The following is a 27,469-nucleotide window of genomic DNA, read 5'->3' as shown; positions in this document are numbered from 1 at the left end:
CAAACGTCAGGTTGTATCTGAAGAATGATGGGCTCAATGGCCTTGCTGGTCTGTGATAGTGCAGTTTGAAGGCTCCGCCAAGAGGGAGCGCCAACTGGTTTATCTCACCGGAGGATACTGCAACAGAAGTATTACTCCTCGTGGGTTTTGCATTTCTGGACTGGGTGGGATAGAGTCTGTCTCCTTTTTGTGAGGAAGTGTTGGCGCAGTGAAAGGCTGGGATACACCGAGGAACATAACTCTCCAGCAGCTTCAGTAATGCAGTGTGACAGCAGCAACCTGTGGGACCCCATGACTCTGTTGTTAATGGATCGAGAATCCTGTTCAGCCCAGGCCGTCAGGCAGCACTGCTCCTGCTATTTTAACAACCCATCACACCCATTAACTCCTTCTACTCTGGCTTCCTCCAGGGCCTCCACACTTCTCTCTAGGGGGCTGGGATCGCTATGATGTAAATGACTGACTGACTGAACAGGTTCAAAGGGCTGAACGGCCTCCACCTATCCCCACCAGACATAATGAATGGGCAAACCAAGGTCTAATCATCATTGACCCAGGTTTACAGGCTCCTCTTCCCCTCCCCTCTCCTCTACCAATGCGTCGTCACTGTCTCACTATTGTAACATCATCCAAGACTCACTGATCCCATTCAGCGGGGATCCCTCAGAGTTAATGTGTGCTGTGGATGCAAGGGGAGATCATCTCGAGGGAATTTCCCACTGCGATCCAACTCCTTCCTGCAGCCTTGGAAGCTCAAGGAGAGACTGTTCCACCAGCCCAATACCGGTGACTGTGTGGCAAATTAAAGTGAGGGAGGTATCAACTACAGACAATTTTCATCAAAAGTCATGCCTCTTCCTATTCTTATATTTTTTCTTCCATTTCCCTCCATCTCTACAGTCCTCTCTTGCTCACAAACATAACCAAATTTCTGTGCTCCTCAAATTCTGTCCTCTTTTGCACCATTAATATCGGCTGTGTGTTCATCTGCCTGGATCCTAAAGTCTGGAATATTTTCTTTCGTGGACATTGTTGGTGAGTCCGGCATTTGCTGCCTGCCCCCTAATTGCCCCTGAACTGAATGGCTTGTTCTGACATTGCAGAGGCAATTTAAGAGTCAACCACGTTGCTGTGGCTCTGTCTTAGGTAGACCAGACTGGGAAGAACAACAGATTCCTTCCCTAAAGGATATTAATGAACCAGGTGGGTTTCACAATCAATGATAGTTTTATAAGTCGCCATTACTGAGACTAGCTTTGAAATCCAGATTTATTTGTTCATTGAATTTCAATTCTGCCAGTTGTCTTAGTGGATTTTGAGCCCATGTTCCCAGCACATTTAGTCTAAGTTGAAAATGTGTTGCTGGAAAAGCGCAGCAGGTCAGGCAGCATCCAAGGAGCAGGAGAATCGACGTTTCGGGGATGAGCCCTTCTTCAGGAAGTCTGAAGTCCCTGGATTAGTGTGAGTCCCTGGATTCCAGGCCCCGTGACATGACGCTGCACTCTCCCCCAACATACTCCTAAACCTCTTTGCCTCGTCCTCATCTTTTAAGACACTCCTTGCAGCATGTTTTGGCTTTTCCTGTTTTGTCGAATCTTTTATGCTGTATGACTGTGACAGGCTCTGTCCTGTGAAGCACCTTGGGAGGTGTTACTGGACTAAAACTGGTTGAATAACGTGTTTTTTTAAAAACCGGTGAGCTGACCTTTTGTGGAAATCAAAGAACTGCAACCCAGGTCCTCACCAGGAAGCGTTGTCTCCAATATCCAGGCCTGTGTGATATGTTTCTGAATCTGTGCTAACTCAACCTGCAGGATGTACCAGTGCCTTCCTCTTGCACTCTCTGCCTCTTTGCTGCGGAATGAGCTACATGTTGGCCCTGGGACAGATGATTAAGGCGTTGATTCAACTGGGGCTCAGTGCATTGAACAGGGCCAGGGTTTCATCCAGAGGGATTAGTACTTAGTCAATTGATTTATGGAGCAGGAGCAGACTGTGGAATTTCCCCAGTGATGGATTACATTCCTGGCTCAGGGTTAGGGATGGGTGGGTGGGGGGGGGGGAGCACAGTGGTCACAGGCAGTACTGTTCAATGAACTCCAGTCTCCTCACCCCCACAGCCCCCTTCCCAGGCCAGCAGGTTTGGCAAGCACATTCCTGTCAGCCAGCTCGCTGCAGCATCTGAAACACGCGCAAACCCTGACAGAATCTTGCCCTCACTCCCCTTCTCTGCTCCCCAAACCACCACCCCATCCCAATTAAGATCAGCGAGAGAGAGAGACCTGCAAGTGAGAAAGCTAGAACAAGATAAAGTGCCAACAAACATTTGACTTAGCAGCCTGAGAAAAGTAAATGTAACAGCAGATATCTCCAGGAATGTGCCAGTGAGTGGACTCGCACGTATAGCAGCTGAGGTTTTTTGGCAAACTTCACAGGCGACGTATCCAAAATCTTATCCATGCCATTAACACAACAGTAAAGAGTTCAGTTCTGATAATGGTTATGGTACGTGACGGTTTCAGTTGGTGGTATTTCTGGCGATAATGGTTAGCTGTGCTGTGCTAATGACCCTTATTCCTGGCTACGTATGGTTGCAGTTGATGATGCAGTGGGTTGATTGGTCATATGGCTTCTGTGGTGTCTGCAGCTGTTGACGGCCATGGGGTTAGGGAGCTGTGTCAGCTCCTCTGTGAGTTACTTGGAGCTGAGCAAGTTGCCATTCCAATTACCCCACATCCCCTCCAGCCCTGTAAGACCTGTGTCTAAAGTAGGCTTTGCACTTGAAGTGCCTTCATTTGGTTCAGAATGGTATTTCATCTGACCATAGAGCTTCAATGGAATTATCACAGTGCTTTGGGCACAATGGATGATGTAGTCGCAGCATCCACTCAAAATTGCGCTCATTTACAGAAGTCTCTTTTTTTTCTGATGAAGGGCTATTGCCCGAAACATCGATTTCGAAGCTTCTTGGATGCTGCCTGAACTGCTGTGCTCTTCCAGCACCACTAATCCAGAACCTGGTTTCCAGAATCTGCAGTCATTGTTTTTACCTCTTTTTTTTTAAACAGAAGCTGATGGAATCCAGAGTAACTTGGCAAGTGGATCCAAAATTTGGCTTCAGCATAGGATGTGGAGAGGCTGTTTGTGTGACTTGGAGTCCTGTCGCACACCACAGGGATTAGTGCTGGGTCCCTTATTGCTTGTGTTATTCATAAATGAGGTCGATGAGAATGTTGGGGGAATTGATAAGTAAGTGTGCGGATGTCAAAAAGGTTGGCTGTGTTGTTGACAGTGAGGAGGAAGGTGCCAGGTTACAGAAGGGTATTAATAGACCGATCGAATGGGCAGATCAATGGCAGATGGGATTTAACCCTACTATACATGAGGTGATGCATTTTGGAAGAAGGAACAAGACAAGGGAGTACTCAGTCAATGATGGGACACTGGGAAGCTCAGAGGGACAGTGTGACCTTGAAGCTGGCAGGACAGCTTAATCGGGTAGTTAAGAAGGTATACAGACACTTGCCTTTATCAGCCAAGGCATAGATTATAAGAGCAGGGAGGATATGTTGGATCTGGACAGAGCTTTGGCTAGGTCACAGCTGGAATACGGTGTGCAGCTCTGGGCACCACACTATAGGAAGGATGTGATTGTACTGGAGATGGTGCAGGGGAGATTCACCAGCATGTTGCCTGGGATGGAGCATTCCAGTGATAAAGAGAGGCTAGATAAGCTCAAGTTGTTTTCTTTGGAGCAGAGAAGGTTGAGAGGTTACCTGACAGAGGGGTTTAAAATTGTGAGGGGAATGGACAGGGTGGATAGAGAGCACCTCGAGAGTGTGGCGCTGGAAAAGCACAGCAGACCAGGCAGCATCCTGGAATTCCTGATGAAGGCCATAAGCTCGAAACGTCGACTCTCCTGCTGCTCGGATGCTGCCTGACCTGCTGTGCTTTCCCAGCACCGCACTCTCTCTCTGGTCTCCAGCATCTGCAGTCCTCATTTTCTCCCCAGGTAGAAAGCAACTGTTCATCTTAGTTGAAGGTCCTGTAATAAGTTGGCATTGTATAAAGGGAAAGGCAGGAGGTTTAATGGGAATTGAGGAAACATTTTTCACACAGAGGGTGATGGGGATCTGGAATGCAATGTCTGGGAGGGTAGTTAGGGCGGGGAATAAAGATTGTGGGGCATAATAATATGGTGTGATTTGACTAATACAGCCAAATACAGGATTATCATGGAAAATAGACATTTATATCCGTGTGCACACAGGATCACCACCTATGGGAAACTGGATTTAAAATCACTGGAAATGACTTGGACTGCACAACGTCATTTACCGGTGAACCAGGAAGAAAACAACACAAACTTCCTACAAGGCTCATAAACAGACAAAGTTAGCAGAAACCTACAACACCTGTTAGTTAAACTGCAAAGATGGATAAACTCCATCTTTCCTCCAGATTCCACTTGTTGTTTTTGGAGCATTTTCAAGTGAATTACAGGAAACAGCACAGGTCCGTGGAACAGAAACTTGTGCCCAGAGTCCTCGAGTGAAGAGAGCTAAGCACCTGAGGAGTGATCCGACGGGTCTTCTATCCCTGGTTATACGTTCGGCATTATTCTGCAACTTTTGAGTTCGTTTCACGTTATTTGCAGTGAATTATTGTGTGAGAGGTGACAAACTGAGGACATTGGGGAGACAAAACTGCAGCAATGAAACACTGACGCATGACCGTTTCACAGTCACTGCCCTCCCTCTCTTGAAGGGACTGACCCTCACTGTGGGACACAGACCCCACTGCCCTCCCTCTCCTGAAGGGACTGACCCTCACTGTGGGACACAGACCCCACTGCCCTCCCTCTCCTGACGGGACTGACCCTCACTGTGGGACACAGACCCCACTGCCCTCCCTCTCCTGAAGGGACTGACCCTCACTGTGGGACACAGACCCCACTGCCCTCCCTCTCCTGACGGGACTGACCCTCACTGTGGGACACAGACCCCACTGCGCTCCCTCTCCTGAAGGGACTGACCCTCACTGTGGGACACAGACCCCACTGTGCTCCCTCTCCTGAAGGGACTGACCCTCACTGTGGGACACAGACCCCACTGCCCTCCCTCTCCTGAAGGGACTGACCCTCACTGTGGGACACAGACCCCACTGCCCTCCCTCTCCTGAAGGGACTGACCCTCACTGTGGGACACAGACCCCACTGCCCTCCCTCTCCTGACGGGACTGACCCTCACTGTGGGACACAGACCCCACTGCCCTCCCTCTCCTGAAGGGACTGACCCTCACTGTGGGACACAGACCCCACTGCCCTCCCTCTCCTGAAGGGACTGACCCTCACTGTGGGACACAGACCCCACTGCCCTCCCTCTCCTGAAGGGACTGACCCTCACTGTGGGACACAGACCCCACTGCGCTCCCTCTCCTGAAGGGACTGACCCTCACTGTGGGACACAGACCCCACTGCCCTCCCTCTCCTGAAGGGACTGACCCTCACTGTGGGACACAGATCCCACTGCCCTCCCTCTCCTGAAGGGACTGACCCTCACTGTGGGGCACAGACCCCACTGCGCTCCCTCTCCTGAAGGGACTGACCCTCACTGTGGGGCACAGACCCCACTGTGCTCCCTCTCCTGAAGGGACTGACCCTCACTGTGGGGCACAGACCCCACTGCCCTCCCTCTCCTGAAGGGACTGACCCTCACTGTGGGGCACAGACCCCACTGCCCTCCCTCTCCTGAAGGGACTGACCCTCACTGTGGGACACAGACCTCACTGCCCTCCCTCTCCTGAAGGGACTGACCCTCACTGTGGGGCACAGACCCCACTGCCCTCCCTCTCCTGAAGGGACTGACCCTCACTGTGGGACACAGACCCCACTGTGCTCCCTCTCCTGAAGGGGCTGACCCTCACTGTGGGACACAGAGCCCACTGTGCTCCCTCTCCTGAAGGGACTGACCCTCACTGTGGGGCACAGACCCCACTGTGCTCCCTCTCCTGAAGGGACTGACCCTCACTGTGGGACACAGACCCCACTGTGCTCCCTCTCCTGAAGGGACTGACCCTCACTGTGGGGCACAGACCCCACTGCCCTCCCTCTCCTGAAGGGACTGACCCTCACTGTGGGACACAGACCCCACTGCCCTCCCTCTCCTGAACGGACAGACCCCACTGCCCTCACTCTCCTGCAGTAACTGACCCTCACTGGGGGGCACAGACCCCACTGTGCTCCCTCTCCTGAAGGGACTGACCCTCACTGTGGGACACAGACCCCACTGTGCTCCCTCTCTTGAAGGGACTGACCCTCACTGTGGGACACAGACCCCACTGTGCTCCCTCTCCTGAAGGGACTGACCCTCACTGTGGGACACAGACCTCACTGCCCTCCCTCTCCTGAAGGGGCTGACTCTCACTGTGGGACACAGACCCCACTGCCCTCCCTCTCCTGAACGGACAGACCCCACTGCCCTCACTCTCCTGCAGCAACTGACCCTCACTGGGGGGCACAGACCCCACTGCCCTCCCTCTCCTGAAGGGACTGACCCTCACTGTGGGACACAGACCCCACTGCCCTCCCTCTCTTGAAGGGACTGACCCTCACTGTGGGACACAGACCCCACTGTGCTCCCTCTCCTGAAGGGACTGACCCTCACTGTGGGACACAGACCCCACTGCCCTCCCTCTCCTGAAGGGACTGACCCTCACTGTGGGACACAGACCTCACTGCCCTCCCTCTCCTGAAGGGACTGACCCTCACTGTGGGACACAGACCCCACTGCGCTCCCTCTCCTGAAGGGACTGACCCTCACTGTGGGACACAGACCCCACTGTGCTCCCTCTCTTGAAGGGACTGACCCTCACTGTGGGACACAGACCCCACTGCCCTCCCTCTCCTGAAGGGACTGACCCTCACTGTGGGACACAGACCCCACTGCCCTCCCTCTCCTGAAGGGACTGACCCTCACTGTGGGACACAGACCCCACTGCCCTCCCTCTCCTGAAGGGACTGACCCTCACTGTGGGACACAGACCCCACTGTGCTCCCTCTCTTGAAGGGACTGACCCTCACTGTGGGACACAGACCCCACTGTGCTCCCTCTCTTGAAGGGACTGACCCTCACTGTGGGACACAGACCCCACTGTGCTCCCTCTCCTGAAGGGACTGACCCTCACTGTGGGATACAGACCCCACTGTGCTCCCTCTCTTGAAGGGGCTGACTCTCACTGTGGGACACAGACCCCACTGCCCTCCCTCTCCTGAACGGACAGACCCCACTGCCCTCACTCTCCTGCAGCAACTGACCCTCACTGGGGGGCACAGACCCCACTGCCCTCCCTTTCCTGAAGGGACTGACCCTCACTGTGGGACACAGACCCCACTGTGCTCCCTCTCTTGAAGGGACTGACCCTCACTGTGGGACACAGACCCCACTGTGCTCCCTCTCCTGAAGGGACTGACCCTCACTGTGGGACACAGACCCCACTGTGCTCCCTCTCCTGAAGGGACTGACCCTCACTGTGGGACACAGACCCCACTGTGCTCCCTCTCTTGAAGGGACTGACCCTCACTGTGGGACACAGACCCCACTGTGCTCCCTCTCCTGAAGGGACTGACCCTCACTGTGGGACACAGACCCCACTGTGCTCCCTCTCCTGAAGGGACTGACCCTCACTGTGGGACACAGACCCCACTGCCCTCCCTCTCCTGAAGGGACTGACCCTCACTGTGGGACACAGACCCCACTGTGCTCCCTCTCTTGAAGGGGCTGACTCTCATTGAGGGGACACAGACCCCACTGCCCTCCCTCTCCTGAAGGGGCTGACCCTCACTGGTAGGGCACAGACCCCACTGCCCTCCCTCTCCTGACGGGATTGACCCTCACTGGGGGCACAGACCCCACTGCCCTCCCTCTCCTGAAGGGTTTGACCCTCACTGGTAGGGCACAGACCTCACTGCCCTCCCTCTCCTGAAGGGTTTGACCCTCACTGGTGGGGCACAGACCCCACTGCCCTGCCTCTCCTGAAGGGGCTGACCCTCACTGGGGGGCACCCACCCCACTGCCCTCCTCAAAATCCTCTCCATTTGATCCTCCAACTTACTAAATAATGAATAGTGAGCAAAACAGCCCTTTACCAAAGACGATGGAAGCAGCAACTGAATTATTTTTCATGTAGATTGTCATTTTAACAAAAACAGCTTTGGTTCTTTCTATATTCAGCACATAAGGTAGCCATTATGAAAGAACATGAACACCATTCTCTGAACACTGTGTGTGCATGCACGCATGTGTGTGTGAGTGAGTGAGAGAGAGAGAGACAGACAGAGAGAAGCCTAGCATTTTAGGATGTGAGTTTAGACTGCTGTTACCCGTTGTCGTTATTTGCAGTGCTTTTCCAGTTCAAGATTCCTCCTAACCTTTTTCCATTTTGGAAGAGACAGTTTCTAGCAGCTATGTCCCATGTGAACTGAACCCAATGTTTCTTTTCTCCATTTAGAATCGCTTCTTTAATAATGAATTCCCAATCATGATGTTTTTTTTAAAAAAAGGCTAACATCCTGTGGGAGGTGCATTTACATGTGTAGGAAATCACAGAAGCAAAATGAAGGATGGAACACACAACTTCTTAAAATTCCAGTGTTTATTCGCTATTTATATGCCTATGAAAAGTTAAACTTTTAGAGACAGATTCCAAACTTTAAGGCCTTTGTTTCAGCAGATTAGAACATAGAATAGTACAGGCCCTTCGGTCCATCATGTTGTCAGACTAACCTACATACCCTTCATTTTACTATCATCCACGTGCCTATCTAAGAATCTTGACAATATTCTTTGATTAAAATGGAAGTTCATCATGCCTGGATAAGAAGGTTTCTTATGACAAGAAACCAAACTGTGCGATGAAGGTGACCTTTCTCATGGAATTATTCAGTTTCAGTCATCAGGGAATGTTTCAGTGTTTGGGGGAAAATTGGGTTTGCATCTCAAGACTTAATGAAACATAAATTCGTCATGGTCAAGAGTGTGGTGTTGGAAAAGCACAGCAGGTCAGGCAGCATCAGAGAAGCAGGAAAATTGACGATTCGGGCAAAAGCCCTTTGTCAGGAATGAGGTTGGGAGCCTCGGGGTGGAGAGATAAATGGGAGGGGGGTGGGGCTGGGGGGAGAGTACAATAGGTGGATGGAGGTGGGAGTAAAGGTGATAGGGCAGAGGGGAAGGTGGAGCTGATAGGTGGGAAGAAAGATGGACAGATCAGATGAACCGCACCCCTCCAACTACAACAAGGACAGAACCCCCCCTGGTCCTCACCTTCCACTCCACCAACCTCCGTCTACATTGCATCATCCTCCACCATTTTCGCCATCGACAAATGGACTCCACCACCATCCCCTATCCACTTTCCGTAAAGACCGTTCCCTCCGCAGCTATCTCGTCAGGTCCACACCCCCCCCAACAAGCCACACTCCCCTCCTGGTACCTTCCCCTGCCTCTGCAGGAATTGCAAAACCTGCGCCTACACCTCCCCCTTCACCTCCGTCCAAGGTCCCAAAGGAGCGAATTTATCTTTGTGCCAAGCAGTGTATACCAATAAGGTACGGTATCTATTGTTTGTGTAAGTGCTCCAACATATAAGCCATCCCAAAATGTTCTTTTCTTTGATTGTATTTTAACTAAAGCATTTGAATAGATTATATTTTGCCTAATGTCGAGTGGTTTGACCAGTCACAACATACCTGGAAAGCACACTTCCCATTATTTTTAAAATAAGGAAAAGTTTGGGACTAAGCGACATTCTTAAAATAGTTTGCGGGGATCTGGTCTGGTCCACAATACTTATAGACGAGGGGTTTCTGACTGACTCCTTTTATTGAAAAGTTAGTGGATAGGCTGGGGACGGTTTGCTGGAGATTGTCTGAGGCAGCTCACAGCACATTCAGGGAGACCTAAGGATTTGCTCATAGTTTCACCGGCCCGTCCATTTACTGTTGTTCCCGATGTGGTCTCCTCTACATTGGGGAAACAAGACACCTACTCGCAGTGCGCTTCAGAGAACATCGCCGGGACTCCCGCACCAATCAACCCCACCGCCCCGTGGCTGAACGCTTCAACTCCCCCTCCCACTCTGCCGAGGACATGGAGGTCCTGGGCCTCCTCCATTGCCACTCCCTCACCACCAGACACCTGGAGGAAGAACACCTCATCTTCCGCCTCGGGACCCTCCAACCCCAGGACATCAATGTGGATTACACCAGTTTCCTCATTTCCCATTACTCCAGTTCCAACCTTCCAGCTCGGCATCATCTTTATGACGTGTCCCACCTGCCTATCTTCCTTCCCACCTATCTACTCCACCCTCCTCCCCGACCTAATCACCTTTACCCCCTACCTCCATCCACCTATTGCACTCTCAGCTACCTTTGCCCCAGCCCCACCACCTCCCCCATTTATCTCTCCACTCCCGAGGCTCCCAGCCTCATTCTTGATGAAGAGCGTTTGCCCGATTCTCCTGCTCCGATGCTGCCTGACCTGCTGTGCTTTTCCAGCCCCACACTCGTGATTCTGATCTCTAGAGTCTGCAGTCCTCACTTTCTCCTGTAAATTCATCGTGGTTGGGCTCAATTCATGTTGCGAAACTGGCCCTGAGTGAAACAGTGGGTCAGTGTATGTCAGACCCTCTGCATTCTGGGAGTTGGGGGTGCAATGCGAGTGTTCCGTGCTGCGAAATTCAATGGGACTTTTTTCTCACAAAGCAGGCCCTAGACTCCTCAAATGCTGCTCCTCTCATCTCTGTCTAAAAATAAGCTAGTACTTCTGCACTCAACCAGGAACAAAGTGCTGAGACATATTATCATCTCAAAACTCGATGAGCTCCTCTTCACTATTTCACAGCGTTTCCAATGTCCCCATGACTAGAAAGCATCATTCTGTCAGTTCCACGACTAGGGAATGAACTGACCATCATTAAATACACGAGTTAATCATTTGCAGATCAGTGCTCACTGCGGCATGTGCAAGGGTACGTTTTATTAAAAAAGTGTCAGCACAGAGAAGTCTTGCACGCATTCCTGCCTATTTGCAAATGTTGATGTGCTGTTTAACGTAGAATGTTATGAGTAGCAATGGATAGTGTATTATTTTGCTGACACAGCAGACTCTGTACCCTATCACGCCGCTGGGGCCAATGTAGCTTAGCCAACCCAAGCTCCGATCAAGCAGAGTTGATTTGTTGATGGATCAGGGAACCACGCAGAAATGTCAGCAACTTACTGGCTTCAACATTGAGTGGCTGAAACACACCAGCGACTGAATGAACATCTCCAGAAACGCGAATTGAAATAAAGCAGGGAGAGGGTGCAGTTTTTCAAGGTTTCCTTTCTGCTTTAACAGTGTGTCTGTCGTGTTCCATTGCACCTGGCACAGTGCATCTACTTAAAGTGGTTGCAAAAGTTGTATGGTTGGTAAATGGAGGCACCGTTTTACAATCACATTGGAAGTTACAGCACAGAAACAAGCTAACCTGTGTCAGCTTGTGTTTCTGCCCCATCTGGTGCCTTAATTTCACCTTCCAGCGTTTTGGCGACACGTTAACAACTGAATGAAATCAAATACTTTCTCTATGTTGTATGATGGATGTACTTCCCAAACGTTAGTCACCAGATACACACCTCACAAGTGATTCTCGCCAGCAGTGTCCATGGAAGGGGATTGAGTGGGGTGCCCAGAGATTGTGATCGGCTTCAGGTGTTCCACACTCTCCCACGTCCCTCCTAAATCTAAGTCTTTTCTTTCACACAGATCAATGCAGTCAACAACGTCAGTAGTACAGAGGATATTAAGCCACCACCTGGCCTCAGCGGACTTGGAAATATGAACTGTTACAGCCCCAACTCAATCGCTAAACACATCTGTGCGATATGTGGAGATCGATCCTCAGGTAATGTTGCAAGCTGCCCTCAAAACTCTGCACTGACGGTCAGTTGTTAGCAAAAAATTCACCTCCAGAAATTTCCAGCCGTTGCTTCCTCAGTGACTCTGCTAACTCCCATCAGTAAACTGTCTTGTTGCTGTGTTTTGTACGTTATTCACCGAGGAGCCAGGTTGGGCTCTGACATAGTAACCTTCGATCATGCACATGGTATACGTGTTGCCAGATTTGGTGAGGTAGCCTGTCGAGAGGGGAATAGTCTGAGATGACAGCAGGATACAGACAGACTGGTCAGATGGGCAGATCAGGGGTAAATGGAATTCAATCCGAATAAATGTGAGGTGATGCACTTGGGCAGGACAAACAAGGCAAGGGAACACATGATGGAGAGTAGGATTCTGGAAAGCACCGAGGATCAGAGGGATGTGAATGTACACAGATCCCTTAAGGTATCAGGACAGGCGGGTAAAGTGGCTAAGAAGGCATGTGGGATACTTGCCTTTATTAGCCAAGGTATTGAGTTTAACAACAGGGATGACAATGACTCTATAACTGTAAAAACAAAAATTGCTTACGCCACAATAAAAGTATTGTGCGTGCATTTGTAGAATCCACATTTATGGGAGGGATATGATCATACTGGAGACGATGCAGAGGAGATTTACCTGTGTGTTGCCAGGGCTGGAGAGTTTCATTGATGAAGGAAGATTGGACATGAGTGGGGTTGTTTTCCTGAGAGCAGAGGAGATCGAGAGGGGACACGATTGAGACATATAACATCACGAGGCACATAGATTGGGTCAGCAGGAAGAAACTTTCACCCTTGCTGGAGGGACCAATGACCAGTTGGTCTCGGATTTAAGGTAAGGGCCAGGAGGTTCAGAGGAGGTATGAGGAAAACTGTTTTCACCCAGAGGTAGATGGCAACCTGGAACTCACTGTCTGTAAGGGCGGGAGAGGCAGAAACCCTTGGAATGTTGAAGTATTAATGTTAAGTATTTGGATGTCAAGGCGCACAAGACCAAGTGCTGGGAAATGGGATTAGAACAGTTAGGTGGTTGTTTTTAACTGGTGTGGTTGCAGTGGGCTAAAGAGTCTTTTTTTCTGTGCTGTAGATCTCTGTGACTCAAGTTTCTAGGCCTGAGAGGATGCCACAGTGACAGACATGACTTCAACAAGTGAGCACAGAATACTGCCACACAGAAGGAGGCCATTTGGCCTTTTGTACCTGCACTGCTTCTTACTCATACATCCCTGAGCTTTCACGATTATCCTGCAGCTTTGTTTCCACTCTAGTATTTATTCATTCACGTGTTTGTCCTATTTTCTTCTGAAGGTTGCTGTTGAGTCTGCTTCCAGCACCTTGACTGGCAGCGCATTCACTGGGTTGTAATCTCCTCCTCCTCTCCCTAATGAGGAGATGGATTAGGAGCAGAATTAGGCCGCTCAGCCCTTTTAACCGTGTGAGAGAAAAGGTTTCTCCTCTCGCACCTGTCATCCATGTCTCCGCCTTTAACCCTTTATTTTAGCCTCTAGTTTGCTGTACAAGGGGAAACGTCCCTCCCACATACACCCTGTCAAGGCCCAGGTATGGTACTTTTGCCAGCTCCCTGAAATCTGTGCCCTTATTTGCTCTCTCAAAGTCCATCACAGTTTTGAATACCTCTGACCTTTTGGCTTCTCTGCCCAAATCGGACCCGTTTTAAAAGCGGTCATTGGAGGTTCACTGGGGATACAGGGGATTTCTTTACACAAGGCATGCCAGAAATGATTGACGATCACGGCTTGCTTTGCTGCAGACCCTCCTGGGGCTATTTTTGTACAGTTACCAGGCTGGAAAGATTCTTCCTTTTATCTCGATCAGTTGGTGGGAAGCCCAATCGGAACGAGCCACGTTAAAGGAAAGCTTGCTGTGAACAAGTTGCCCAGCTAATCTCGCTCCATTCCTGAAAAGCAAATCCTCGGCATAATGTCAGGATGAAACCAATCTGCTCTTTCAAAGGAATGATCTTAAGGTTGCATTTTCTGAGCAATCTATGAGACTTCAGTGGTGACTGTGTCGACTCAATCAGTCCTACGCACTTAATCATGTGTGCCACATACTGTCCTTTTGCCTTGAAGACTAACCCATTGGTCAGCGTCACCAAACCAACCCCTGCAGAGAAATCTTTTTCTCCTTTTCTTTCCTGTCTGTGTTTGTATGCATGTTTTGGGGATATGTACTGGGATAAGCATTCCCACTTCTATATTGCTGTGTATATTGACAAATATAAATCCTCATTTCTGTAAGTTTTGTTTTAAGAGTAGATCTATAATTTTGTTTGAAAAGGAACTTGCTTGGTAGTTCCACCTTGTACCAAGCATCTCCTGGGTAAGGTATTCACTTGGCCGTCTTGGTAACTGATAAGTTGCTGTGTGCTGCAAGTGTTGCAGGGAGGCGCATTGGCTCAATGGTTAGCGCTGCTACCTCACAGCGCCGGGGACCTGGGTTTGCCTCCACCCTCGGGCAACTGCTTTGTGGTGTTTGCACATTCACCCTCAGTCTGGGTTTCCTTCAGGTGCTCCAGTTTCCTCCCACAGCCCAAAAATGTGCAGTTTACCTGGATTGGCTATGGGAAATGCAGTGCTACAGGGATGGGGTAGGGGGATGGGTCTGGGATGCTCTTGGGAGGGTTGGTGTGGACTCAGTGGGCCGAATGGTCTGTTTCCATACTGTAAGGAATCCAGAATACTGGCTCCAGAGCCTGTGTACACTATTAAACTGCAGGTCCCCATCTCTAATTGACACATGGCTACAGCCTGAAGCAAGAAGGGACTTTATTTATTGCACCCAATACAGTTTTGCACTTCTTCCTCTGCAGCATCACATATATTTCCAAAGTTCAACAGTACCATATTCCCTCAGTGTTCCCAGAGGTTACTACCCACTGAAAGACCACCCTAGCTCAAGAGTCCAGACATTTCCAAACATCAAACCCTTGAAAATGGTGGGATGAAGGGGATGTTTAACTGATCAGGGGGATCAGAACCCTCTTTGGAACTTAGAAGAGAACCACAGGGTGTGAAACCAGCATTACGCACAGTCAGTAGGGTCCCCGCTCCCAAATCTCCTGTCGCAGGGTCAGTGCTGACAGAGTGCAGCACTGTTGAAGAGTCAGTGCTGAGGGAGTGCTGCACTGTCGGAGGGCCAGTGCTGAGGGAGTGCCGCACTATGGGAGGGTCACTACTGAGGGAGTGCCACACTGTCGGAGGGTCAGTGATGATGGAGTGCCGCACTGTCAGAAGGTCAGTACTGAGGGAGCGCCGCAGTGTCAGAGGGTCAGTACTGAGGGAACGCCGCAGTGTCAGAGGGTCAGTGCTGAGGAGTGCCGCAGTGTTGGAGGGTCAGTACTGAGGGAGTGCTGTACTGTCAGAAGGTGAGTACTGAGGGAGCACCACACTGTCGGTGGGTCAGTAAGGTCAATACAGAGGGAGTGCTGTATTATTGGTGGGTCTGTACTGAGAGAGTGCCGCAGTGTTGGAGGGTCAGTACTGAAGGAGCGCCGCACTGTCAGAGGGTCAGTGCTGAGGGAGTGCCGCATTATCATAGGGTCAGTACTGAGGGAGCGCTGCATTATCAGAGGGTCAGTACTGAGGGAGGACCACAGTGCTGGAGGGTCAGTACTGAGGGAGTGCCGCACTGTCAGAGGGTCAGTGCTGAGGGAGCGCTGCATTATCAGAGGGTCAGTACTGAGGGAGGACCACAGTGCCGGAGGGTCAGTACTGAGGGAGTGCCGCACTGTCGGAGGGTCACTGCTGGGGGAGTGTCACAGTGTTGGAGGGTCAGTGCTAAGGGAGCGCTGCACGGTCGGAGGGTCAATACTGAGCGAGAGCCGCACTGTCGGAGGGTCAGTACTGAGAGAGTGCTGCACTGTCGGAGAATCACTGCTGAGGAAGTGTCGCAGTGTTGGAGGGTCAGTACTGAGGGAGCGCCGCACTGTCAGAGGGTCAGTGCTGAGGGAGTGTTGTACTGTTGGAGGGTCAAATGTTAAACATAGTCCACCCAATGGGTGCAAAAGATGCCATGACACAAAATCAGGGAGTTCTCCCAAGTGTCCTGACCAGAGTTCATCCCTCAATCAACATAATCTAAATGGATTATCTGGTGATTATTACATTGCTGTATACAAAATTGTGGGATATTGCTGTATACAAAATTGCTGCTCTCATTCCCCATTTTTGTGCCATGACTCCACTTCAACAGTACAGAAAAGCTGTAAAGTATTTTGGAAATGGTGAGGTTATGAAGGGCACTACTGAAATGCAAGTCTGTTTTTTAATATGTACAAGAGCGCAACAGATTTAAACGGAGCTTTGAAAACTACTAAATGATTGATGGATGCAGCAATTACATTCAAATCTCTTGCATTATGAATGCTTTAATTAGGGCATTTGGCATTTCTACATGGGGTTGGATCCCAGCTCTAACCAATCAATCAACAAGAACAAGAACAAGAGATGATGGCAGTAATGAATGGCAGTGTTTGCAAACAATCAGACCGTGATCTTCCATGGCACCAGCTCAATATCCGTCCGCTATAACCACCCTTTGATGTGAATGTGGGAGGGTCCATTCAGAGCAGTGTGGGGTGGGGAGAGAGATCGTGAGACCCTCCTCGCTGGACTGAGTGGGTAGATGGGGATCCTGGGTGCACGAAGGGTGGCTGTGCCCATCATTCAGACGTTTGAAATATGAGCTGAGTTTCAATCAGCCACCCTTTGCTTTCTGCAGTTGGAATTGTGTGCACTGTGAGTAGTGTTAGGTTCAGTGCAAACACACCAACAAAGGGAAAATTCTGGCGTGCTGGTAATGTTACCGAAGGCTCAGGTTAGTGCTCTTGGGACACGTTTTTAAATACCACCATGGCTGCTGGCGAAGTTTCAGTTTATTTATTCAAACAGGAACAGAATAGCAGCTTCATGACACTGGTCATTGCAGAAACCCATCTGGTTCAGCGATGTCCTTTAGGGAAGGAAGTCTGTTGTCCTTAGCCTGATGTGGCCTCAGTGTGACCCCAAACCCACACCAGTGTGATGACTGTTAGCTGCCTTCTGAAATGGCTGAGCAATCTGCTCAATTCGAGGGAAATTGGGGATGACACTGACAACTATTTCCACGGCCCAGGAAAGGGTTAAAACAAGGGAGGTGTTTGAGACCAACAGTTGGGTCTAATATAGACTTTAGATTTATGCAGTAAATGCCTTATTCCATCCTTCGAAATGGTTTACGTGTAAATCCGCACCAAACAGCCCAGAAACAGAAAATGATCAATTGATCTCTTCAACAGTTTTCTCCAAATTACCATCACCATTGGCCAGGAGAAAGCCTCTTTGCAGATAGTGTCCTTGTACAGCATAGAGACAAGCCATTTGGCCTACCTGGGTATATTCTAGTTTTCACGTATATATTATACTCATCCTCCTCTTCCTACCTGAGGACAGTGTCCACCTGGAAGAGAGGTTGGGGCTTAGGTACAATGTGTCATCTAAAAACTAGCATGTCTGACACAGTAGCCCTCCTTCAGTACTGCAATGCAATTATACAGTCCCTGCAGTGTGGAAACAGGCCGTTCGGCCCAACAAGTCCACATCGACCCTCCAAAGAACATCCCACACAGATCCAAACCCCACCCCTATCCCTATAACCCTGCATTTCCCCTGACTAACGCACCTAACCTACACATCTCAGAGCTCCATGGGTAATTTAGCAAGGCCAATCCACCTAACTTGCACATCTTTGAACAGTGAGAGGAAACTAGAGCACCTGGAGGAAACCCATGCAGAAATGGGGAGAATGTGCTGACTCCACACAGACAGTCGCCAGAGGCTGGAATTGAACCCTAGTTCCTGGTGCTGTGAGGCAGCAGTGCTAACCAATGAGCCATCGTGCCACTGCAGGGGAGTATTTTCTGTCTCACACAAAGACACAGAAAGACAGATACACACTCTCCCTCGCTCTCTCTGGTTAGGATTTGAAATGTACTGCCTGAGAGTGTGGTGGAGGCTTTCATAATGACACGTGATCATTATCTGAAAAGGAAGGTTGTTTGGGGTCACAGGGTGAAGAAGCCTTGGGTGATTCTCTCCTCCCAGAGGGCCAGCACAGACACATTGGGCCAAATGACCACCTCTTGACAGTGACCATTCTGTGATGGGGCAGTGGCATCGTTCTGTTGCTCAGTCTCAGTGCATACTCACACTTATTATCATGGAGCAATCAGTAACATACACTCTCTCTCTCTCTCTCTCTCTCTCTCTCTCTCTCTCTCTCTCTCTCTCCAGGGAAACATTACGGGGTATACAGCTGTGAGGGCTGCAAAGGCTTCTTCAAACGGACCGTGCGCAAGGACCTCACCTACACTTGTCGTGACACCAAGGATTGCATCATCGACAAACGCCAACGCAATCGCTGCCAGTACTGTCGCTACCAGAAATGTCTGGCCACGGGCATGAAGAGGGAAGGTAGGTGCCAATATCTTTGCCTCTTTTCAATATATTGGGAGCTGGCTCCCTCCCCTCACATTGACTCCCTCCCCTCACATTGACTCCCTCCCCTCACATTGACTCCCTCCCCTCACACTGACAGTCCCCTCCCCTCACACTGACAGTCCCCTCGCCTCACACTGACTCCGTCCCCTCACACTGACAGTCCCCGCCCCCCACACTGACAGTCCCCTCCTCTCTCGCTGACAGTCCCCTCCCCTCACGCTGACTCCCTCCCCTCACACTGACAGTCCCTTCCCCTCACACTGACAGTCCCTTCCCCTCACACTGACAGTCCCCTCCCTCACACTGACTCCCTCACACTGACTCCCTCCCCTCACACTGACAGTCCCCGCCCCCCACACTGACAGTCCCCTCCTCTCTCGCTGACAGTCCCCTCCCCTCACGCTGACTCCCTCCCCTCACACTGACAGTCCCTTCCCCTCACACTGACAGTCCCCTCCCCTCACACTGACTCCCTCACACTGACTCCCTCGCCTCACGCTGACAGTCCCCTCCCCTCACACTGACAGTCCCCTCACCTCACGCTGACTCCCTCCCCTCACACTGACAGTCCCCGCTCGCCTCACGATGACTCCCTCCCCTCACACTGACAGTCCCCCCTCGCCTCACGATGACTCCCTCCCCTCACACAGACAGTCCCCTCGCCTCACGATGATTCCCTCCCCTCACACTGACAGTCCCCTCCCTCACACTGACTCCCTCGCCTCACGCTGACAGTTCCCTCCCCTCACACTGACAGTCCCCTCCCTCACACTGACTCCCTCACACTGACTTCCTCGCCTCACGCTGACAGTTCCCTCCCCACACACTGACAGTCCCCGCCCCTCAAGTTGACTCCCTCCCCTCAAGTTGACTCCCTCCCCTCACGCTGACTCCCTCCCCTCACACTGACAGTCCCCTCCCCCCCACACTGACAGTCCCCTCCTCTCTCGCTGACAGTCCCCTCCCCTCACGCTGACTCCCACCCCTCACGCTGACAGTCCCCTCCTCTCACACTGACAGTCCCCTCCCCCCACACTGACAGTCCCCTCGCCTCACGCTGACAGTCCCCTCCCCTCACACTGACAGTCCCCTGTCTCACGCTGACAGTCCCTCCCCTCACACTGACAGTCCCCCCTCGCCTCACGATGACTCCCTCCCCTCACACAGACAGTCCCCTCGCCTCACGATGATTCCCTCCCCTCACACTAACAGTCCCCTCCCCTCACACTGACAGTCCCCTCCCCTCACACTGACTCCCTCACGCTGACAGTCCCCTCGCCTCACGCTGACAGTCGCCTCGCCTCACGCTGACAGTCCCCTCGCCTCACGCTGACGGTCCCCTCCCTCACACTGACTCCCTCGCCTCACGCTGACAGTCCCTCCCCTCACACTGACAGTCCCCTCCCTCACACTGACTCCCTCGCCTCACGCTGACAGTCCCTCCCCTCACACTGACAGTCCCCTCGCCTCACGATGACTCCCTCCCCTCACACTGACAGTCCCCTCCCCTCACGCTGACAGTCCCCTCCCCTCACGCTGACAGTCCCCTCCCCTCACACTGACAGTCCCCTCCTCTCACACTGACTCCCTCACACTGACTCCCTCACACTGACTCCCTCGCCTCACGCTGACAGTCCCCTCCCCTCACACTGACAGTCCCCTCGGCTCACGATGACTCCCTCCCCTCACGCTGACAGTCCCCTCGCCTCACGATGACTCCCTCCCCTCACACTGACAGTCCCCTCCCCTCGCCTCACGCTGACAGTTCCCTCCCCTCACACTGAAAGTCCCCGCCCCTCAAGTTGACTCCCTCCCCTCAAGTTGACTCCCTCCCCTCACGCTGACAGTCCCCTCCCCCAACGCTGACAGTCCCCTCCCCTCACGCTGACAGTCCCCTCCCCTCACGCTGACAGTCCCCTCCCCTCACACTGACTCCCTCCCCTCACACTGACAGTCCCCTCCCCTCACGCTGACAGTCCCCTCCCCTCACGCTGACTCCCTCCCCTCACACTGACAGTCCCCTCCCCTCACGCTGACAGTCCCCTCCCCTCACACTGACTCCCTCCCCTCACACTGACAGTCCCCTCCCCTCACACTGACAGTCCCCCTCCCCTCACACTGACAGTCCCCTCCCCTCACACTGACAGTCCCCTCCCCTCACGCTGACAGTCCCCTCCCCTCACGCTGACTCTCTCCCCTCACGCTGACAGTCCCCTCCCCTCACGCTGACTCCCTCCCCTCACGCTGACTCCCTCCCCTCACGCTGACAGTCCCCTCCCCTCACGCTGACAGTCCCCTCCCCTCACGCTGACTCCCTCCCCTCACGCTGACTCCCTCCCCTCACGCTGACAGTCCCCTCCCCTCACACTGACAGTCCCCCTCCCCTCTCACTGACAGTCCCCCTCCCCTCACACTGACAGTCCCCCTCCCCTCACACTGACAGTCCCCCTCCCCTCACACTGACAGTCCCCCTCCCCTCACACTGACCGTCCCCTCCCCTCACACTGACCGTCCCCTCCCCTCACGCTGGCTCCCTCCCCTCCCACTGACAGTCCCCTCCCCTCCCACTGACAGTCCCCCTCCCCTCACACTGACCGTCCCCTCCCCTCACACTGACCGTCCCCTCCCCTCACACTGACCGTCCCCTCCCCTCACACTGACCGTCCCCTCCCCTCACGCTGGCTTCCTCCCCTCCCACTGACAGTCCCCTCCCCTCCCACTGACAGTCCCCCTCCCCTCACACTGACAGTCCCCTCCCCCCACACTGATAGTCCCCTCCCCCCACACTGACAGTCCCCTCTTCTCACACTGACAGTCCCCTCCCCCAATACTGACAGTCCCCTCTTCTCACACTGACAGTCCCCTCCCCTCACACTGACAGTCCCCTCCTCTCTCGCTGACTCCTTCCCCTCACACTGACAGTCCCCTCCTCTCTCGCTGACAGTCCCCTCCTCTCTCGCTGACAGTCCCTCCCCTCACACTGACAGTCCCCTCGCCTCACGATGACTCCCTCCCCTCACACTGACAGTCCCTTCCCCTCACAGTGACAGTCCCCTCGCCTCAAACTGACAGTCCCCTCCCTCACACTGACTCCCTCGCCTCACGCTGACAGTTCCCTCCCCTCACACTGACAGTCCTCGCCCCTCAAGTTGACTCCCTCCCCTCACGCTGACAGTCCCCTCCCCTCACGCTGACAGTCCCCTCCCCCCACACTGACAGTCCCCTCCCCTCTCACTGACAGTCCCCTCTAATCTCGCTGACTCCCTCCCCTCACGCTGACTCCCTCCCCTCACACTGACAGTCCCCTCCCCTCACACTGACAGTCCCCTCCTCTCACACTGACAGTCCCCTCCTCTCTCGCCGACAGTCCCCTCCTCTCTCGCTGACAGTCCCCTCCTCTCTCGCTGACAGTCCCTTCCCCTCACACTGACAGTCCCCTCCCCTCACGCTGACTCCCTCCCCTCACGCTGACAGTCCCCTTCTCTCAAGCTGACAGTCCCCTTCTCTCAAGCTGACAGTCCCCTCCTCTCTCGCTGACAGTCCCCTCCCCTCACGCTGACAGTCCCCTCCCCTCACACTGACAGTCCCCTCCTCTCTCGCTGACAGTCCCCTCCTCTCTCGCTGACAGTCCCCTCCCCTCACGCTGACAGTCCCCTCCCCTCACACTGACAGTCCCCTCCTCTCTCGCTGACAGTCCCCTCCCCTCACGCTGACAGTCCCCTCCCCTCACACTGACAGTCCCCTCCTCTCTCGCTGACAGTCCCCTCCTCTCTCGCTGACAGTCCCCTCCCCTCACGCTGACAGTCCCCTCCCCTCTCACTGACAGTCCCCCTCCCCTCACACTGACAGTCCCCCTCCCCTCACACTGACAGTCCCCCTCCCCTCACACTGACCGTCCCCTCCCCTCACACTGACCGTCCCCTCCCCTCATGCTGGCTCCCTCCCCTCCCACTGACAGTCCCCCTCCCCTCCCACTGACAGTCCCCCTCCCCTCACACTGACAGTCCCCTCCCCTCACACTGACAGTCCCCTCTTCTCACACTGACAGTCCCCTCTTCTCACACTGACAGTCCCCTCCTCTCACACTGACAGTCCCCTCCTCTCTCGCTGACTCCTTCCCCTCACACTGACAGTCCCCTCCTCTCTCGCTGACAGTCCCTCCCCTCACACTGACAGTCCCCTCGCCTCACGATGACTCCCTCCCCTCACACTGACAGTCCCTTCCCCTCACAGTGACAGTCCCCTCGCCTCAAACTGACAGTCCCCTCCCTCACACTGACTCCCTCGCCTCACGCTGACAGTTCCCTCCCCTCACACTGACAGTCCTCGCCCCTCAAGTTGACTCCCTCCCCTCACGCTGACTCCCTCCCCTCACGCTGACAGTCCCCTACCCCACACTGACAGTCCCCTCCCCCCACACTGACAGTCCCCTCCCCTCTCACTGACAGTCCCCTCTAATCTCGCTGACTCCCTCCCCTCACACTGACAGTCCCCTCCCCTCACACTGACAGTCCCCTCCCCTCACACTGACAGTCCCCTCCCCTCACGCTGACAGTCCCCTCCTCTCTCGCTGACAGTCCCCTCCCTTCACACTGACAGGCTCCTCCTCTCTCGCTGACAGTCCCCTCCTCTCTCGCTGACAGTCCCCTCCTCTCTCGCTGACAGTCCCCTCCTCTCTCGCTGACAGTCCCCTCCTTTCTCGCTGACAGTCCCCTCCTCTCACACTGACAGTCCCCTCCCCTCACGCTGACTCCCTCCCCTCACGCTGACAGTCCCCTCCTCTCTCACTGACAGTCTCCTCCTCTCACGCTGACAGTCCCCTCCTCTCTCGCTGACAGTCCCCTCCCCTCACGCTGACAGTCCCCTCCCCTCACGCTGACAGTCCCCTCCTCTCTCGCTGACAGTCCCCTCCCCTCACGCTGACAGTCCCCTCCCCTCACGCTGACAGTCCCCTCCTCTCTCGCTGACAGTACCCTCCCCTCACGCTGACAGTCCCCTCCCCTCACGCTGACAGTCCCCTCCTCTCTCGCTGACAGTACCCTCCCCTCACGCTGACAGTCCCCTCCCCTCACGCTGACAGGCCCCTCCTCTCACGCTGACAGTCCCCTCCTCTCACGCTGACAGTCCCCTCCTCTCACGCTGACAGTCCCCTCCCCTCAAGCTGACAGTCCCCTTCTCTCAAGCTGACAGTCCCCTCCTCTCTCGCTGACAGTCCCCTCCCCTCAAGCTGACAGTCTCCTCCTCTCACGCTGACAGTCCCCTCCCCTCACACTGACAGTCCCCTCCCCTCAAGCTGACAGTCCCCTCCCCTCAAGCTGACAGTCCCCTCCCCTCAAGCTGACAGTCCCCTTCTCTCAAGCTGACAGTCCCCTCCTCTCAAGCTGACAGTCCCCTCCCCTCAAGCTGACAGTCCCCTCCCCTCAAGCTGACAGTCCCCTTCTCTCAAGCTAACAGTCCCCTCCCGTCACGCTGACAGTCCCCTCCCCTCAAGCTGACAGTCCCCTCCCCTCAAGCTGACAGTCCCCTCCTCTCAAGGTGACAGTCCCCTCCCCTCACGCTGACAGTCCCCTCCTCTCCGCTGACAGTCTCCTCCCCTCACGCTGACAGTCCCCTCCCCTCACGCTGACAGTCCCCTTCTCTCAAGCTGACAGTCCCCTCCCCTCACGCTGACAGTCCCCTCCCCTCACGTTGACAGTCCCCTCCCCTCACGCTGACAGTCCCCTCCTCTCCGCTGACAGTCCCCTCCCCTCACGCTGACAGTCCCCTCCCCTCACGCTGACAGTCCCCTCCCCTCACGCTGACAGTCCCCTCCCCTCACGCTGACAGTCCCCTCCCCTACACTGACAGTCTCCTCCTCTCACGCTGACAGTCCCCTCCTCTCACGCTGACAGTCCCCTCCCCTCACGCTGACAGTCTCCTCCTCTCAAGCCGACAGTCCCCTCCTCTCAAGCTGACAGTCCCCTCCCCTCACACTGACAGTCCCCTCCCCTCACGCTGACAGTCCCCTCCCCCCACGCTGACAGTCCCCTCCCCCCACGCTGACAGTCCCCTCCCCCCACGCTGACAGTCCCCTCCCCCCACGCTGACAGTCCCCTCCTCTCACGCTGACAGTCCCCTCCCCCCACGCTGACAGTCCCCTCCCCCCACGCTGACAGTCCCCTCCCCCCACGCTGACAGTCCCCTCCCCTCACGCTGACAGTCCCCTCCTCTCTCACTGACAGTCCCCTCCCCCCACGCTGACAGTCCCCTCCCCCCACGCTGACAGTCCCCTCCCCCCACGCTGACAGTCCCCTCCCCCCACGCTGACAGTCCCCTCCTCTCTCGCTGACAGTCCCCTCCCCCCATGCTGACAGTCCCCTCCCCTCACACTGACAGTCCCCTCCCCTCACACTGACAGTCCCCTCTAATCTCGCTGACTCCCTCCCCTCACGCTGACTCCCTCCCCTCACACTGACAGTCCCCTCCCCTCACACTGACAGTCCCCTCCCCTCACACTGACAGTCTCCTCCTCTCTCGCTGACAGTCCCCTCCTCTCTCGCTGACAGTCCCCTCCCCACACACTGACAGTCCCCTCCTCTCACTGACAGTCCCCTCCTCTCTCGCTGACAGTCCCCTCCTTTCTCGCTGACAGTCCCCTCCTCTCTCGCTGACAGTCCCCTCCTTTCTCGCTGACAGTCCCCTCCTCTCACACTGACAGTCCCTTCCCCTCACACTGACAGTCCCCTCCCCTCACGCTGACTCCCTCCCCTCACGCTGACAGTCCCCTCCTCTCTCACTGACAGTCCCCTTCTCTCAAGCTGACAGTCCCCTCCCCTCACGCTGACAGTCCCCTCCTCTCTCGCTGACAGACGCCTCCCCTCACGCTGACAGTCCCCTCCCCTCACGCTGACAGTCCCCTCCTCTCTCGCTGACAGTCCCCTCCTCTCTCGCTGACAGTCCCCTCCCCTCACGCTGACAGTCCCCTCCCCTCACACTGACAGTCCCCTCCCCTCAAGCTGCCAGTCCCCTCCCCTCAAGCTGACAGTCCCCTCCCCTCACGCTGACAGTCTCCTCCTCTCACGCTGACAGTCCCCTTCTCTCAAGCTGACAGTCTCCTCCTCTCAAGCTGACAGTCCCCTCCTCTCAAGCTGACAGTCCCCTCCTCTCTCTCGCTGACAGTCCCCTCCCCTCACGCTGACAGTCGCCTCCCCTCACGCTGACAGTCCCCTCCCCTCACGCTGACAGTCCCCTCCCCTCACGCTGACAGTCCCCTCCTCTCACGCTGACAGTCCCCTCCTCTCACGCTGACAGTCCCCTCCTCTCATGCTGACAGTCCCCTCCTCTCACGCTGACAGTCTCCTCCTCTCAAGCTGACAGTCCCCTCCTCTCAAGCTGACAGTCCCCTCCCCTCACGCTGACAGTCCCCTCCCCTCACGCTGACAGTCCCCTCCCCTCAGGCTGACAGTCCCCTCCCCTCACGCTGACAGTCCCCTCCTCTCACGCTGACAGTCCCCTCCCCTCACGCTGACAGTCCCCTCCCCTCACGCTGACAGTCCCCTCCCCTCACACTGACAGTCCCCTCTAATCTCGCTGACTCCCTCCCCTCACGCTGACTCCCTCCCCTCACACTGACAGTCCCCTCCCCTCACACTGACAGTCCCCTCCCCTCACACTGACAGTCCTCTCCTCTCACGCTGACATTCCCCTCCTCTCTCGCTGACAGTCCCCTCCCCTCACACTGACAGTCCCCTCCCCTCACGCTGACAGTCCCCTCCTCTCAAGCTGACAGTCCCCTCCTCTCAAGCTGACAGTCCCCTCCTCTCACGCTGACAGTCCCCTCCCCTCACGCTGACAGTCCCCTTCTCTCACACTGACAGTCCCCTCCCCTCACGCTGACAGTCCCCTTCTCTCACGCTGACAGTCCCCTCCCGTCACGCTGACAGTCCCCTCCCCCCACGCTGACAGTCCCCTCCCCTCACGCTGACAGTCCCCTCCTCTCTCACTGACATTCCCTTCCCCTCACAATCACAGTCCCCTCCCCTCACGCTGACAGTCCCCTCCTCTCTCACTGACAGTCCCCTCCCGCCACGCTGACAGTCCCCTCCCGCCACACTGACAGTCCCCTCCCCCCACGCTGACAGTCCCCTCCCCTCACACTGACAGTCCCCTCCCCTCACACTGACAGTCCCCTCTAATCTCGCTGACTCCCTCCCCTCACGCTGACTCCCTCCCCTCACACTGACAGTCCCCTCCCCTCACACTGACAGTCCCCTCCCCTCACACTGACAGTCCCCTCCCCTCACACTGACAGTCCCCTCCTCTCACGCTGACAGTCCCCTCCTCTCTCGCTGACAGTCCCCTCCCCTCACACTGACAGTCCCCTCCCCTCACGCTGACAGTCCCCTCCTCTCTCACTGACATTCCCTTCCCCTCACAATCACAGTCCCCTCCCCTCACGCTGACAGTCCCCTCCTCTCTCACTGACAGTCCCCTCCCGCCACGCTGACAGTCCCCTCCCCTCACACTGACAGTCCCCTCCCCTCACACTGACAGTCCCCTCCTCTCTCGCTGACAGTCTCCTCCCCTCACGCTGACAGTCCCCTCCCCTCACGCTGACAGTCCCCTCCTCTCTCGCTGACAGTCCCCTCCTCTCTCGCTGACAGTCCCCTCCCCTCACGCTGACAGTCCCCTCCCCTCACACTGACAGTCCCCTCCTCTCACGCTGACAGTCCCCTCCCCTCAAGCTGACAGTCCCCTCCCCTCAAGCTGACAGTCCCCTCCCCTCACGCTGACAGTCCCCTCCCCTCACGCTGACAGTCCCCTCCCCCCACGCTGACAGTCCCCTCCCCTCACACTGACAGTCCCCTCCCCTCACACTGACAGTCCCCTCCTCTCACGCTGACAGTCCCCTCCTCTCACGCTGACATTCCCCTCCTCTCTCGCTGACAGTCCCCTCCCCTCACACTGACAGTCCCCTCCCCTCACGCTGACAGTCCCCTCCTCTCTCACTGACATTCCCTTCCCC

The 27,469-nt window shown here is 54.7% G+C and overlaps 1 protein-coding gene across 6 annotated transcripts in view; it reads left to right on the top strand.

Annotated features, from left to right (window-relative positions):
- LOC140479597 (retinoic acid receptor RXR-gamma-A-like) overlaps nucleotides 1–27,469 on the top strand; it is a 334,953-nt gene that overhangs the window by 160,787 nt on the left and 146,697 nt on the right. For all 6 annotated transcript variants that reach the window (XM_072573426.1, XM_072573423.1, XM_072573422.1 and 3 more), the window contains 2 exons: nucleotides 11,808–11,946; nucleotides 18,259–18,438. In XM_072573426.1, the coding sequence (XP_072429527.1) occupies nucleotides 11,808–11,946; nucleotides 18,259–18,438 (319 nt within the window). The remainder of the gene's footprint in view (nucleotides 1–11,807; nucleotides 11,947–18,258; nucleotides 18,439–27,469) is intronic.

This window comes from Chiloscyllium punctatum, chromosome 7, assembly GCF_047496795.1.
Source record: "Chiloscyllium punctatum isolate Juve2018m chromosome 7, sChiPun1.3, whole genome shotgun sequence".
In the NCBI taxonomy this organism is placed as follows: Eukaryota; Metazoa; Chordata; class Chondrichthyes; order Orectolobiformes; family Hemiscylliidae; genus Chiloscyllium; species Chiloscyllium punctatum.
Note: the sequence above shows the minus strand (reverse complement) of the source record. Positions and strands in the feature narration are given on the sequence as shown.